The sequence below is a fragment of the Citrus sinensis genome, chromosome 9, assembly GCF_022201045.2.
Source record: "Citrus sinensis cultivar Valencia sweet orange chromosome 9, DVS_A1.0, whole genome shotgun sequence".
Taxonomy (NCBI): domain Eukaryota; kingdom Viridiplantae; phylum Streptophyta; class Magnoliopsida; order Sapindales; family Rutaceae; genus Citrus; species Citrus sinensis.
The window spans coordinates 17,760,566-17,777,811 of NC_068564.1; the positions used below are offsets into that span (position 1 = coordinate 17,760,566).

At 37.4% G+C, this 17,246-nt stretch overlaps 2 protein-coding genes across 6 annotated transcripts in view; both read left to right on the forward strand.

The window, feature by feature from the left end:
• LOC112496168 (paired amphipathic helix protein Sin3-like 3) overlaps positions 1-17,246 on the forward strand; it is a 75,207-nt gene that overhangs the window by 55,447 nt on the left and 2,514 nt on the right. The window contains exons 1-2 of one of the 5 annotated variants that reach the window (XM_052433291.1): positions 9,118-9,152; positions 16,851-16,943. The exons of 3 other annotated variants lie outside the window; for them this stretch is intronic. The gene's annotated coding sequence lies outside the window, so the exon portion shown is untranslated. Of the gene's footprint in view, positions 1-9,117; positions 9,153-16,451; positions 16,712-16,850; positions 16,944-17,246 lie in introns of those variants that run through there. One more of the 5 variants, XM_052433289.1, reaches the window with a different exon arrangement.
• LOC127899708 (uncharacterized) lies at positions 11,565-13,361 on the forward strand. The gene has a single exon (XM_052433406.1). It carries the CDS (start codon positions 11,565-11,567, stop codon positions 13,344-13,346), a length of 1,782 nt encoding a protein of 593 aa, XP_052289366.1. The 3' UTR covers positions 13,347-13,361.

Genomic DNA, 17,246 nt, shown 5'->3' on the forward strand with positions numbered 1-17,246 from the left:
AAATAGTCAAAGTCTCAGCAATTTCCACATCTCCCTGACAAGGCTTCTTTGATGCTGCAGCTGCCACGACAGCACCTTCACAATTTCTGATGATGCACTCCAAACCAGCATTACCGTCTTCTTTTTTTGTGTCAGTATTAAATTTATACGAAGGGGTTATGGAGGATACCAAATATTAGAAGGAAACAGTTTTGCCAGAGATAAGAGTGACTTGGAGGTCCCTAACTGTTAGCATATATGTCATCGGTCACACTCATATATAGGGGGATTGCCACTTTCCCCCTACATTAATCAACATAAATCATTTACTTCTCTACTGTTTTTATAATAACCAAAAACTCTCATAACAATATAAGTTTACAATATTACCCTTATTTTCAATTACTCTTTTATTTACATTTATTATAAATTAAATAAATCACATGAATAGAAACTAAATAAAAAAATTAAGTATTAAAAATAAGAAATATATGTTTTGATATGAGAAAAAAATTAATAATAAATTTTTTTGTTGTAATTATTTATTTTTTGAACATTTTCTTATAATAAACATTTTGTAATATTTTAAAATTAAAGGTAAAAAGTATAGGCAAAATATTTTATTATTTATCTTATAATAAATTTTTATTTGTTGTTCAAGTTTTCTTATAATATTTTTTTATCATTTTATAATAATTTTCTTATATATTTATTATAAGAAAATTTTCACAAAATAAATAAGTACAAGAAAAAAAAATTATTATTAATTTTTATCTCATATCAAAATATATATTTTTTGTTTTTAATGCTTAATTTTTTATTTAGTTTCTATTCATGTGATTTATTTAATTTATAATAAATATAAATAAAAGATTAGTTGAAAATAAGGGTAATATTGTAAACTTATGCTATCAAAGGGTTTTTTACTATTATAAAAATAGAAGGGGGAGAAATGGTATATATGAATTACTGTAGGGGGGAAAGTGGCAATCTCCCCTCATATATATACTATATAGCCATATCAGCAGTACCGTAATAACGTTTGATACTTTTAATACTTTTCAAATTTCTTGTGGCGGCTATCAAGTGCCTTGCACTGCACTCGCTACACAGATTATTCCCTTGGTTAATAAGGATACTACTACTACTAATACTACTACGTAGTATGATAAATGCAAAGAAACAGCTATAGCTAGGGTGCCCACCTTTGCACTTTCCAAGATATCCCAGAGCCGAAGAAATTGTGTAACTCGAAGTCTTTTTCAATTAGTCTTTGAGAAATCATTCTTAGCGAAATGAACCGCAAATATTATGCCATAATTCAGAGTACAATCTTGCAAAAATTGCAAATCCAGTACAATGTTGCAAAAATCGCAAATCCACTATACCTCAACTTGAATTAGCTTTGCACAGTACAATCTTTACAAAAAATCACAAACCCAGATGACCAAGAGTTTCAACTCTTGATTTAACTTTACAGTCAGTAAGAGAGCCCTAGTCTATTATCAATTCTCACGTTGAGAAAATGAACTCAGAGAAAAAGGAACTTTAAACTCATCTACTCATAGCGCTGCACTTGAACCTCAACTCCCACTGGTGCACGTTTCCAGCTGATTCCGCAAAAACTCAAGCCGGCAAAGTTTAAGTCTTCAAGTTACGTGGGTAGGAATGGGAACGTGGGTAGGAATGAGAATGGGTTGGAATGAGAATTGGCTAGAATAAGAATTGAGAATGAGAATCAAAATAAATTGTTTACTTGAACTGTAGGAATCGAAATCGGAATGAGTTGGATTGCCATTAATGTGTTTACTTTGTCTTGAAATCAGAATCGGAATTAATTAGATTGTAACAAATTACTAAAATGTATTTAATGGATCATTGTCATAATTATTATTAACTAATATATTAATTAATTGTAAATTTTTTAATTAATTATAAAAACTATATTAAAAATTATTATAAAAATATATTAACTAATAATATTAATATTAATTACTTAATTAAAATAATATATTAATTATTGTGATTATTTATTCAAAAATTATAATTAATAATTATTATTTTTTAATAATATATTAATTAGTAGTAATAATTAAATTATTTATTTATTTAATTAATAATAATATATGAATTAAATATAATAATTATATTAATAATTATATTAATAATTATTATAATAGTATATTAATTAATTAATTACAATAATATATTATTGTTAATAATATATTAATAGATTAATTATTAGTAATAAATATATTATTTAATTAATAATAATATATGAATTAATTATAATAATTATTATAATAGCATATCAATTAATTAATTAAAATAATAATAATAAATTAATTATTGTGATTATTTATTCAAGAACTATAATTTTTAATAATTATAGTTAATAATATATTTATATATTAATTAATCATAATATATTAATTAATTATAATATTATATTAATTAATTATAAAAGAGAACAAAGTGAGCATTTTTAATTTTGGGGAGGGCAAAATGGTCAATTCCAAGAATGAGAGACCCATTCCCACCTTCCCATGGGAATCAATCTCCCATTCCCCATTCCCAAATAGTGGTGGGCCCCACGATTTCAATTCCATATTTACGAAGTAAACACCATCAATCTTCTGATTTTGGATTCTGATTCCCCAATCCAACAAGTAAACACACCATTAATGTTCATTTTTTTTTAAATGTGCGCATTTTCATCTAGATCTTCATAATATTTGTACACCTAACTCTCACAATTTCTTAATTTTCAATGTGCAACTTATCCGTGCAGTACGTTTTAGTGGTCCTAGGCTTCATAAAAAACTGGCTTTTTGGGTGCATGCTTTTTTTGTTCAATCGGTAAACTTTACCTTAGGGGTCCCGTATATGCTAGGGGTGGACACGGTTCGGTTCGGTTCATTTCGAAATTAAGTAGAACCGATTTAAATCGGTTATTTTATAAAAAAAAACCGAATAAGAACCGAACTCAATAAGAACCGAACTCAAACGGTTCTTTTCAGATCGGTTCGGTTCAGTTCGGTTTTTTCGGTTCTGGGCCTATTGGGCTTATTTTTAATTTTTAATTTTTTAGTCCATTAGGCCTCATGAATGTAAAAAAAAATTTCAACAATTAATTTATCCTTATTTTATTACAAATATTAACAATAAATACAAAGTATTCAAAACACATTTTATCACTAATATCTTACTAACTATTAATAAGATACTCCCAAAATATGAAATATTAAAATTTCAAAATACATAACCAAACTCCAATACTCCATCTATATAAACATAATCATAATGTTATAAAGAGAAATAACACATGTTTGATTTGAATAAAATTATTAACACATTTTTTATTTGAATAAAATCAAAAAATAATTCGGTTTTTCGGTTCGGTTTTTCGGTTCAGCTAAGTGAACCGAATATCGAACCGACATTTCTGTTTTTTTTTACAAACAGTATATTCTGTTTTTTTAAAAAATAAAAACCGAACCGAATTAGAAAAAATCGTCGGTTCGGTTCGGTTTTTTTAACACTACGGTTTTTTTGCCCACCCCTAGTATATGCAATCAATTGATTTACTGTTCTTTTATGATGTCTCTTCCATGTACCTTTTTTTTTCCTTCATTAAATCTGCTAGCTGTTGTGCAAAATATTTTGATAAATAGGATCCCTTTATCTTACAAGTAATGTAAGATACACTCCTCACATGAATAATGGTGGACTCCACACATGCACTGTTCATGTGAGAGGAATATATCTTATATTAGTTGTAAGATAGTATTTGCCTGATAAATGTTTTAGGAAAATTATCAGTCATATGCCCTTAAATGACACCCATATAAAACGTACTACAACACTTTTCAAGTGTATCACTCGTATACCCTAAGTTGACAAAACACTTCTACCGTCCACCAACCCGTTAACTTCGGTTAGAAAGTTAACAGAATTGTCACAAATTGACTATTTCGCCGTTGAAACTCAAATGAGGTAAAAATATAAATTTACCCCAAAAATTAACATAAATTTTCAATACATAATTTTTTTTTATTTTGTTATTAACAATACATTTTTTAATTAAAAAATATGAATTATTAATGGTACATATTATTAACAATTATCCGTAAAAAATATCCATATTATACCATAAAAATTTATTAACAACATATTATTTACAATTATACATATTATACCATAAAAAATTCCAGTTGAAGCTTGGAGGAGTAGATTTTTAAAAATTTAGGTTAAATTTTGGAGGAGTAAATTCGGTTGTAAAGTAGCTTTTTTTAGCAATTATTAATAATTATCTGATAAATGGGATGACATGTCATTTTTATCAATATATATCATATGACATGTCGTGTTTTAAAAAAGACTAGATTACCCTTATGATGTCAACACTTGCTAACGGCAGTCAACAGATTGGTGGACGACATAAGTGTTTTGTCAACTTAAAGTATACGAGTGATACACTTGAAAAGTGTTTAGCATGTTTGATACGAGTGTTATTTAAGGGTATATGGTTAACAAAAAGCCATCTTTGAGGGTTTGGTATTTAGAAAATTATGTCAAATTCAAATGGAAACTTAAATACTCAAAGCCTATGTAGGAGCTAGGATAAAAAGATCAAAGCTACCTCCTTTATTTACTTGAAATGTTGAGAGACTCAAGTTCACTGATTGATCTCTTGGCCTTTAAAGATGGCTTTTTGTTGATGATGGTGGATGCCAATGTCTGTATATGTCAGATTAAGACAAACCTTGTGATTGAACAACAGCAAATGAGCCCATTGGAAAAGGTCAATATTGTAACATCAAGTGCTCACCAACTCCAATCTCAATAAGAATATAGGTAATAGCTTTGGAATCATCATGGTACCATAAATTACAACGATTAAAGGGAAAACCTATATGTTCAAAGAATAATCCTCATACCAATACGCTCCTATGAGACTGGACTATGCTAAAAATGCGATCGGATATAAGTTGCTGCCACCCTTTACACACACATTTTAGCCACAAAAGTATTTCACCAACAAGTGGCAGAAAATATCCAACGAAATGTCATTGCTCAGCTTCCCAAAATTATTCATTTTCTGACAAATGAGTTTACATAATGAAAAAAGATAAAAAAAAAAAACTGAACAAGAATTAATTCACAAAACTACTTTAGATGACTTATGGATATTATATTCAATGAATTGCTACCAAATCCATTCTAAAACATTTGGATATCGTCACATTTCTTAAATAAAAAATCATCATATACAATGACACAATATGGCAGCTTTAACTTAATCAAGTATAGTGAAACCTTTAACTTTAATCCTAAAATGCCTATACAAATTATAAGTTCCTTTCTTACCAGATGAAGTAATAATAAGAACAAGCATAAAAGTAAATAATGACTACCAAATTCATTCTATGTTCCTTTCTTGCTAAATGAATTAATAATAAGAACAAGCATAAAAGTAGATAATGACTACTAAATTCATTCTAAGTTCCTTTCTTGCCAAATGAATTAATAATAAGAACAAGCATAAAAGTAAATAATGACTACCAAATTCACATGATAGGTAAACTGGGACATCAAAGACACTCTAGGCTTATATGGTAACAATAACTAACACGCAGATTTACAAAACATTGATTGGAAAATAACCATACACACTATTCCAGATTTGAATTCAAAAATAACAAATGCCAACATCAATAGAACATGTGACAACATTTGGAAAAGCAATAATGTTCAAGTCCTTTCTTACCGCACATGTAAACAACTTAACAACAAACAAATAAGAAATACCCAAAAGCCTGATTTTCCTTTGTTGTTGTTATTTTTCTATTTTAACAAATTTCTTTTAGTTTCCCTGAAGCCAAACAGTACACCAATCTTTTGAAACAAAAATAAAGATAGAAAGAAAGAAACCCAATAACTTACAATATTTTCCAGAATCTCTTGAATTCACAATAAACGAACGGCTACGTCAATTGAATATGTGACCACATTTTGAAAAACAAATATACATCACCGTTCTCAACACACACTTTAGCAACTAACAAATTAGAAAAATACCCATATGCCTGATGTGCCAAACAGTGGCCCAATCTATTAAACAAAACCAAAGATTAAAATAAAGAAACCAAAACTCACCAAATTTTCCTGAATCTTTTTCTTTTCCTGGAGATCTTTTTCCATTGGAACAGAGTAATGTGCTTTGATTGTGAAGGTTGCAAAAGCCCTAACAGTGAACACAAGCCAAACAAACAAAAGAACATCAAATTGATACTCTAATTACCAATCAATAATTGAAAATTAAAAAAGAAAAAAAGAAAGAAATGAAGAAATTTTTGTAACTTTTTCTTAGTTCTTACTTAGTCTCTAAAAGCGGAGCAGAACAAGAACATCGGTAGCTCTCTCTTCCTCTTATCTCTTGTCAATAAACACTCTCTTTCCCTTGAAAACAATAAAAATAAACACTCTCTTTCTGTTATGTGAGTCTAGGTAATGTGTTGCTTCGCCTAATCGCCTCAGTAGATAGATAGTACACTCTCTTTCTGTTATGTGAGTCTAGGTAATGTGTTGCTTCGCCTGATCGCCTCAGTAGATAGATAGTACAACTTTCACGAGAAATGGCATGCTGAAAAATAAAAACAAAATGAAATGAAAAGTAACTGACTGTTTACTTAGCTGCATTTGACTGCACCGTAATTTGGTCTTCTCTGCTCAATAGTCTGATAATCCAACGGTTCTTAGCAGTTCATAAGCTTCATACACGCATTTTAGTTTATGTAATATTCAAGAAAAAAAATGGATATATTTATCATATTTTTTAATTATGTGAATAATCTCAAATTCTGATCCGACCCTTTTATTATCGTGTCTTCCATTTAACAAAATTTAATATTTTTTATAAAAGAATCACTTTCTAACCTTTTTTTAACATTTTCTTAAATATTGTAGTATTATTATATACCAATTTAAAGTCTTTAATCAATTTTATTGTAAATGTAATAAACATACTCGAGAATTCCCCTTCAACCCCATAGTGACAAAAAATTTCTGAATAACAACCGTAGATGACCGGCAAATAGAGAACTTTAGCCGAATAACATCCATAAGACACAAATTGAAGGGACTAGCCATAGTCCGGACTTCAACAGTAGAAAAATGAACTGCGGGCTCCTCTCTGGGAAGAAAAACCGGCTTAACCGTTATCGGACGCCCAGTGCGACTAGCAACAACGTCAGCAAAGGATTACTCAGACCTAGATGTAGCATTGGGGTTAAGAAAGAATGGATGCAGCATTATCCAAAGAGCCATATGAAGGTTTAGGGTGGGTCGATTTTGAGAATTGGATGCAGCTGTGGATCGGTTTTGAGGGTATCTAGCTGTAGATTGGTTTAAAGGAGGACGAGAAGAAGCTGGAATGGCCACATTTGAGGTGTCTAAGGAAGCATGATGTCTATAATCAGTAGTAGCCTGCACGGGACGTAAGGGAAGTTGTTGTAAGCTAGGGTTTTGCATGGGACGTGCGTCAGCTCCCATCAAATCGGAGTGTTCACTTAGCGACAGCAAAGGGGTAAAGGAAGGGATGTCCGGCAATTTTGAGGAACCCAATGGCGCCGGACAAAGGGTGGTTGCTCGGGTTGGGGGGCATGCATGCGATCTACGGTTTTGTAAGCTAGGTTGCTGGTTTTGAGAGATTTATTGTCGCTGGAAGGTATATAGGCGCTGTTGGTAAAGCTTGGGGTTAAATGGAGGCTCTGTCAGCAAAAGTTCACCACCACCAGCAGCCGATCAGGTGGCGGCGATAGTATTTGCGAAAGTTGGAGTAGGCTGCCGGTTTGGTAATCTTGTCGTAGGTTTTGCGGTAGTTGGGAGGTCTGTCGATCGGTGGGATGGAGACCGCCGTTGGGAAGGGGATCCAGCGGTGGCTGGTAGCACCACCTGTGGTCGGTTTGGCCATGGCCAGCTGGTCAATGGGCTGCAATTCTGGTGTGGTTTTTGGTGATCTTTCTAAAATATTGTAATAATATTATATACCAATTTCAGACTTTAAGGCCTTAAAATTTCTTAGAGTTTAACTGTTTAAGACTTTAAATTGGTATATAATAATACTATAATATTTTAGAAAATGTATAAAAAAAAAGGTTAAAAGTGCTTTTTTAATTAAAAAAAATCAAGAGCTGGTATATTGTTTTTTAGAGATTTAAAAGTGATTTTAGAAAGTTGAAGTAAATTTTAGTGTTTGGCAAAGTTTTTGAAAAATTACTTTTGTCAAGATCACTCTATCTCATAGCAAATTCTAAAAAACAAAAAAATAGTAGCTTTTCAAAATCTGATTTTAAAAATTAATTTTACACTTATTACAAGTCCATATATATTCTCACATATATTATAAAAATTTAAAATTATCCTTATTCAATCAGGAAATAAAATCAAGAAATTTAAAGAGATCAATATTATTATATATACACAATAAATAATATTCTATATATATTTTTATGAACAATCATTATTACAGTAATATAACAATAAGATTTATTAAATACATACAACTCTTTTTAGAACTTTTACTTTTCTTTTGAAATAAATTTTACCAAATATCTAACTGATTTTATTTACAGCTGATTATTTTCACAGCACTATGAGCAACAATTGTTTTAAAAGCTAATGTATTACTAAATTGGTATTAGATTTTGTTAAAAGGAGATATAATAATAAAAATTTCGAATTAAGACTTGAGATTCTTCACACAATTAATAAATGAATTGAATTAATTTGACATAATATGAAGATGGTAGAACACCAGCATGATCCGCCAATCCAACTAAAATGATTCGTAAGTGAAAAAACCTAAAAGTCACCGATAAATCAATCTCAAATTAAATATCACTTTAATTGGCCACTTAAAAATAAAAGTATTGACTATTATCTTTCTTCGTAAACACCCAGTTCCTTTTCATTTTATAACACCCAGTTCATTTTCATTTTCATTTTATTTTAATTTTTCAGCATGTAATTTCTCATGCAAGTTGTACTAATTCTCTACTGAAGTGAGGCAACGCATTGCCCAGACTCACACAACAGGAAGAGTGTTTCTTGAAAAGAGATATAGGAAGAGAGAGCTAGTGCTCTTATTCTGCTCTGCTTTTAAAGACTAAGTAAGGACTAAGAAAAAGTCACAAAAATTTCTTCATTTCTTTCTTTTTTTCTTTTTCCTTTTTAATTGTTGCTTGACAATGATCATACCCAATTACCCATTTAATGTTCTTTTGGTTTGCGGTTTATGCTCACTGTTAGGGCTTTTCTAACGTTCACAATCAAAGCACATTACTCTGTTCCAATCGCTAGACAACTCAAGAAAAAGAAAAAGATTCAGAAAATTAAGATCTAAGGAAGCATGATGTCTATAATCAGTAGTAGCTTGCACGGGACGTAAGGGAAGTTGTTGTAAGCTAGGGTTTTTGCATGGGACGTGCGTCAGCTCCCATCAAATCGGAGTGTTCACTTAGCGACAGCAAAGGGGTAAAGGAAGGGATGTCCGGCAATTTTGAGGAAGCCAATGGCGCCGGACAAAGGGTGGTTGCTCGGGTTGGGGGGCATGCATGCGATCTACGGTTTTGTAAGCTAGGTTGCTGGTTTTGAGAGATTTATTGTCGCTGGAAGGTATATAGGCGCTGTTGGTAAAGCTTGGGGTTCAATGGAGGCTCTGTCAGCAAAAGTGCACCACCACCAGCAGCTGATCAGGTGGCGGCGATAGTATTTGCGAAAGTTGGAGTAGGCTGCCGGTTTGGGAATCTTGTCGTAGGTTTTGCGGTAGTTGGGAGGTCTGCCGATCGGTGGGATGGTGACCGCCGTTGGGAAGGGGATCCAGCGGTGGCTGGTAGCACCACCTGTGGTCGGTTTGGCCATGGCCAGCTGGTCAATGGGCTGCAATTCTCGTGTGTTTTTTGGTGATCTTTCTAAAATATTGTAATAATATTATATACCAATTTCAGACTTTAAGGCCTTAAAATTTCTTAGAGTTTAACTGTTTAAGACTTTAAATTGGTATATAATAATACTATAATATTTTAGAAAATGTATAAAAAAAAGGTTAAAAGTGCTTTTTTAATTAAAAAAATCAAGAGTTGGTATATTGTTTTTTAGAGATTTAAAATTGATTTTAGAAAGTTGAAGTAAATTTTAGTGTTTGGCAAAGTTTTTGAAAAATTACTTTTGTCAAGATCACTCTATCTCATAGCAAATTCTAAAAAATAAAAAAATAGTAGTTTTTCAAAATCTGATTTTAAAAATTAATTTTACACTTATTACAATTCCATATATATTCTCACATATATTATAAAAATTTAAAATTATCCTTATTCAATCAGGAAATAAAATCAAGAAATTTAAAGAGATCAATATTATTATATATACACAATAAATAATATTCTATATATATTTTTATGAACAATCATTATTACAGTAATATAACAATAAGATTTATTAAATACATACAACTCTTTTTAGAACTTTTACTTTTCTTTTGAAATAAATTTTACCAAATATCTAACTGATTTTATTTACAGCTGATTATTTTCACAGCACTATGAGCAACAATTGTTTTAAAAGCTAATGTATTACTAAATTGGTATTAGATTTTGTTAAAAGGAGATATAATAATAAAAATTTTGAATTAAGACTTGAGATTCTTCACACAATTAATAAATGAATTGAATTAATTTGACATAATATGAAGATGGTAGAACACCAGCATGATCCGCCAATCCAACTAAAATGATTCGTAAGTGAAAAAACCTAAAAGTCACCGATAAATCAATCTCAAATTAAATATCACTTTAATTGGCCACTTAAAAATAAAAGTATTGACTATTATCTTTCTTCGTAAACACCCAGTTCCTTTTCATTTTATAACACCCAGTTCATTTTCATTTTCATTTTATTTTAATTTTTCAGCATGTAATTTCTCATGCAAGTTGTACTAATTCTCTACTGAAGCGAGGCAGCGCATTGCCCAGACTCACACAACAGGAAAAGTGTTTCTTGAAAAGAGATATAGGAAGAGAGAGCTAGTTGTTGCGAATCGCCCAATCCGCTAGCCCAATTGCCCACAATTTCGGGCTAGAGAGCCAACACAAGGCCAAGAGTGCTAGCTTGGCCCAATTCCGGAAGGTTCTAAGCAACTCTAGCACATGTGAACATGTAAATATTCTAGAATACTTTATACAATTCCAGCACATGCAAATAGCTAGGAAATTGTAAAATACTCTAGAGTTTGACCAAGTTTGGCAAAGTTAGGTAAAGTTAGGCAAAGTTAGGCAAAGCCTACCCTATAAATATGGAATGGCATTAGGCATTTGTATCCAACAAGCATTGTAATCTCTCTTTGTGTAATACAAGTTTCTTTGGCTCAATTGCTCTCTTCTCTTGTTCGAGAATCTCTAGGCTTACTTAGCAACATTCGGCAAAGTTGTCTAAGTGCCGCACGGGTTAGCTGAGCAAAACACTCATCCTGTGACAAGTGGTATCAGAGCTAAGGTTTGCACGCACGCAAATTAGCTCACGAAGCAATGGCCAACCCTTCGAACGTAGCACAAGAGGGTGTTGTTGCTGTGGATGTTCCACCGGAACCAAGCCATGGCCGAGAGGGAGAACGCGCCCAAGGCAAGACTCGCGGCAAGTCCAAGGCCCTATCCGTGGATGCGTTGGAGCCTCGTGTAGGCACTCTCGAAATAGCATTGTCCGCCGCTCAAGATAGCCTCGTGGGATTGGAGGAAAGAGTGGATGGTCTCGAGGGAGAATACGCCGAGTTCACGGTGGCCACAAAAGCTCTCATCCATGAGCAAGCGAACATTCTCCGAGGTGAGTTTCGTTTTTTCCATGATGAGTTGCTCAAACTTCGTAGTTTTGTTCAGGACGAACTACGTGCTGTCCGTGCGGAAGTGGATAAAGTCCGCTCGGATTGGGCATGGCACAAGCGCACACTCTCCACAAGTCCAGCTTCCGCAAACTCGAGTGATGCGCGCCGCATTGACGTGCCAAAGCCCGACACCTACGATGGCACACGCAATGCCACCATCGTGGACAATTTCCTCTTTGGGCTGGATCAATACTTCGATGCCATGGGTGTCCAAGATGAGGCATCGAAAGTGGGCACTGCACCCACCTATCTTAGAGGCACTGCACAACTATGGTGGCGTCGCAAGCATGGCGAGATGGGCAAGGGCATTTGCGCCATCGACACTTGGGCCGACTTCAAGCAAGAACTCCGAAAGCAGTTCGCCCCAAGCAATGCGGAGAAGGAAGCGCGAGTGTGCTTACGTCGCCTCAAGCAATCGGGTAGCATTCGGGACTACATCAACGAGTTCACTACCCTCATGTTGGAGATAAGCGACATGTCCGACAAGGATTCACTCTTCTACTTCCAAGATGGCCTCAAGGATTGGGCCAAGACCGAGCTTGATAGGCGTGGTGTTCAAACACTTGATGACGCCATTGCCGTTGCGGAGTCGCTCACCGAATACTCTACCCAATCCAAGGACAAAAAGGCCAACCAAGGCAAAGGTGGGGGAGAGAGTCGCAAGGACAAGGGCAACAACCGCAAAGATTGGGGGCAGAAAAAGCCGTCTAGCAAGAAGGAGGCGCCAAAGCCGCGAAGCCCATGCTTCATATGCAATGGTCCTCATTGGGTACGCGACTGTCCGGAGAAGAGGTCGCTTAATGCTCTTGCTGCCCAACTCAAGAGCAACCCCACAATGTCCACGGAGGAACCCCAACTCAGCATGGGTTCTCTCCAACGCCTCGACGCACTCAATCGCCAACAGCCCACACTCGTCAAGAAAGGGCTCATGTATGTAAGCGCAAAGGTAAATGGTCAGTCTGTTCGCAAGCTGCTAGACACGGGAGCAACACACAATTTCGTGTCCATAGATGAGGCCAAGCGCTTAGGCCTCAAGGCCACCAAGGAAGGAGGCACAATGAAGGCTGTGAACTCACCCGCCAAGCCAATTGCGGGAATCGCACAAGGCGTGCACATCACACTTGGTACGTGGAGCGGAAAGCTTGACTTCTCCATCGTGCCCATGGACGACTTCAAGATGGTCCTCGGCATGGAATTCTTCGACCAAGTCCATGCCTTCCCACTGCCCGCTACAAACTCCTTAAGCATCCTCGACGGGAGTAAAGCATGCATGGTACCCACGGAGCGAGGCAAGTCCGAGGAGAAGACACTCTCCGCCATGCAATTCAAAAGGGCTTTCAAGAAGGACCCAAGCTTCTTGGTCTCCATTCGGGAACTAAATGAGGAAGGAAATAGCGGAACGTCGCCAAGCCAAGTCCCTCCACGAATTTAAGCCGTCCTCGAAGATTACAAGGATGTGATGCCTCCAGAACTTCCGAAGAAGCTCCCACCTCCGCGAGAGGTAGATCATGCGATTGAACTGGAACAAGGCGCGAAGCCACCAGCCTTGGCACCCTACCGCATGGCGCCACCCGAATTAGAGGAGTTGCGGAGACAACTCAAAGACTTGCTGGATGCAGGCTACATTCGCCCCTCAAAGGCCCCAATCGGTGCACCAGTCCTCTTCCAAAAGAAAAAGGATGGATCGCTGCGGATGTGCATCGACTATAAAGCGCTCAACAAGATCACTATAAAAAACAAGTATCCGATTCCCTTGATTGCGGACTTGTTCGACCAGCTTGGCAAAGCGCGGTACTTCACCAAACTTGACTTGCGCTCCGGGTATTATCAAGTGCGCATCGCCAAGGGAGACGAACCGAAGACAGAGTGCACAACAAGGTACGGGTCTTTTGAATTCCTTTTTATGCCTTTTGGCCTTACTAATGCACCCGCCACATTTTGCACACTCATGAACAAGGTACTCCAACCATTCCTCGACCGCTTCGTGGTCGTGTACTTGGACGACATTGTGGTTTATAGCACCACACTCAAGGATCATGCCCAACACTTGCAACAAGTCCTCCAAGTACTTCGAGACAATGAGCTCTTCCTCAAACTAGAGAAGTGCTCGTTTGCCCAACAAGAGGTGGAGTTCCTTGGCCACAAGATTGCGGGCGGGAAGATCATGATGGAGAATGACAAAGTAAAGGCCATCCTCGATTGGGAGCCTCCCTCGAAAGTACCCGAGCTTCGCTCATTCCTTGGGCTGGTGAATTGCTACCGCCGCTTCATTAAGGGCTATTCAGCCAAGGCGGCACCCTTGACGGATATGCTCAAGAAAAATAGAACGTGGCATTGGTCCGAAGAGTGCCAACGTGCATTCGAGGAGTTGAAGAAGGCAATTTCGGAGGAACCAGTCCTCGCTCTTCCGGACCACACCAAGCCCTTCGAAGTTCAAACGGATGCCTCAGATTTCGCCATAGGTGGAGTCCTTATGCAAGAAGGCCACCCAATAGCGTTCGAGAGTCGAAAGCTAAATGACACGGAACGCCGCTACACGGTGCAAGAAAAGGAGATGACAGCCATCATCCATTGTCTAAGAGTGTGGCGACATTACTTGCTTGGCTCACACTTCACGATCATGACGGACAACGTGGCGACAAGCTACTTTCAAACTCAAAAGAAGTTGAGTCCGAAGCAAGCACGGTGGCAAGATTTCCTTGCGGAATTCGACTATCGGCTAGAGTACAAACCGGGGAAAGCCAATGTTGTTGCGGACGCTCTAAGCCGCAAGGCGGAATTGGCAACACTTAGCATGAGCCAACCGAAGTCCGACCTTGTCTCACGCATCAAGGAAGGCCTCCAACAAGATCCGCTAGCAAAGGATTTGCTGGAGAAGGTGCTCGAGGGAAAGACAAGGCGGTTTTGGCAAGAGGAAGGCATCCTCCTCACCAAGGGAGATCGGCTGTTTGTGCCAAGGTGGGGAAACTTGTGGAAGGAAGTAATCAAGGAGTGCCACGACTCTAAGTGGGCTGGTCACCCAGGAATCGAGCGCACCACCACACTAGTTCAAGCCTCGTATTTTTGGCCGCACATGAGGGACGACATCGAGGCATATGTGCGAACTTGTCTTGTGTGCCAACAAGACAAGGTGGATCATCAACTTCCAGCGGGATTGTTAGAGCCGCTAACATTAGCAACAAGGCCATGGGAGAGTGTCTCCATGGACTTCATCACATCACTGCCGAAGTCCGAAGGTTGCGGTAGCATCATGGTCGTTGTCGACCGATACAGCAAGTATGCTACATTCATTGCCGCACCCGTCGATTGCAAAGCGGACGAGGCAGCCCGCCTATTCGTCAAGCACATTGTGAAGCTTTGGGGAGTTCCGAAGAGCATTGTGAGCGACCGAGACCCTCGGTTTACTGGGCGATTTTGGACGGAGCTCTTTAAGATGTTGGGGACCGATCTCAAGTTCTCGACAAGTTTCCACCCACAAACGGATGGGCAGACCAAGCGCATTAATGGCCTCCTCGAGATGTACCTGAGGCATTATGTGAGCGCTCACCAACGGGATTGGGCGAAGCTACTCGACATCGCCCAATTTTCTTATAACTTGCAGCGAAGCGAGGCTACAGGCAAGAGTCCGTTCGAGATCATCATGGGATTCCAGCCCATGACCCCCAATGCCATAGCCTCGACTTACGGAGGGAAAAGCCCCGCGGCACACAAGCTCGCCCGCGAATGGCATGAGGAAGCGGACATCACGCGAGCCTATCTCGACAAAGCCGCGAGGAAAATGAAGAAATGGGCTGATACAAGGAGACGGCGTGTTGAGTACAAGGAGGGAGATCAAGTCATGATCAAGCTCCTACCCCAACAATTCAAGACTTTGCGGAAAGTTCACAAGGGGTTAGTGAGGCGCTACGAGGGACCCTTCCTAGTTGTTCGACGTGTAGGCAACGTCTCGTATCAACTCCAACTTCCGCCAAGACTCAAGATCCATCCGGTCTTCCATGTGAGCCTTCTCAAGCCATATCATGAAGACATGGGAGAACCAAGTCGTGGAGAATCGAGGCGCGCGCCAACTGCCGTTGTCACCGCGTTCAACAAAGATGTGGACTACATCATTACGGACCGAACGGTTTCGAGGAGGGGGGTGCCAGCACATAGCGAGTACTTGGTGAAGTGGAAAAACCTCCCCGAGAGCGAAGCCACTTGGGAACGGGAAGATGATTTGTGACAATTCGCTGAGCACATCCAGCACTTCAAGCACGAGAGTGCGACGAGGACGCCGCGAGCTTAGGTGGGGGAGGATGTTGCGGACCGCCCAATCCGCTAGCCCAATTGCCCACAATTTCGGGCTAGAGAGCCAACACAAGGCCAAGAGTGCTAGCTTGGCCCAATTTCGGAAGGTTCTAGGCAATTCTAGCACATGTGAACATGTAAATATTCTAGAATACTTTATACAATTCCAGCACATGCAAATAGCTAGGAAATTGTAAAATACTCTAGAGTTTGACCAAGTTTGGCAAAGTTAGGTAAAGTTAGGCAAAGTTAGGTAAAGTTAGGCAAAGTTAGGCAAAGCCTCCCCTATAAATATGGAATGGCATTAGGCATTTGTATCCAACAAGCATTGTAATCTCTCTTTGTGTAATACAAGTTTCTTTGGCTCAATTGTTCTCTTCTCTTGTTCGAGAATCTCTAGGCTTACTTAGCAACATTCGGCAAAGTTGTCTAAGTGCCGCACGGGTTAGCTGCGCAAAACACTCATCCTGTGACATAGTGCTCTTATTCTGCTCTGCTTTTAAAGACTAAGTAAGGACTAAGAAACAGTCACAAAAATTTCTTCGTTTCTTTCTTTTTTTCTTTTTCCTTTTTAATTGTTGCTTGACAATGATCATGCCCAATTACCCATTTAATGTTCTTTTGGTTTGCGGTTTATGCTCACTGTTAGGGCTTTTCTAACGTTCACAATCAAAGCACATTACTCTGTTCCAATCGCTAGACAACTCAAGAAAAAGAAAAAGATTCAGGAAATTAAGATCTGGTAAGCTTTAGGTTTCTTTTTTCAATCTTTATTTTTGATTCGTGGATTGGGCCACTGTTTGGCTTCTGTGAAAGTTAAAGGAAGTGAAAAACAACAAAAGAAACATCAGAGCATATGGGTATTTTCCTAATTTGTTAGTTGTTAACGTGTGTGTTAAGAAACGTGATGAATAATTGTTTTTAAAAATGTGGTCACATGTTCAATTGATGTACCTATTTGTATATTGTGAATTCGAAAGATTCTCGAAAATTTGTAGTTCTTTCTATCTTTATTTTTGTTTCAAAGGATTGGTGTACTGTTTGG

Excerpts from the sequence above, each read along its gene's own strand:
- LOC127899708 (XM_052433406.1), top strand. The coding sequence starts at position 11,565 with ATGGCCAACCCTTCGAACGTAGCACAAGAGGGTGTTGTTGCTGTGGAT.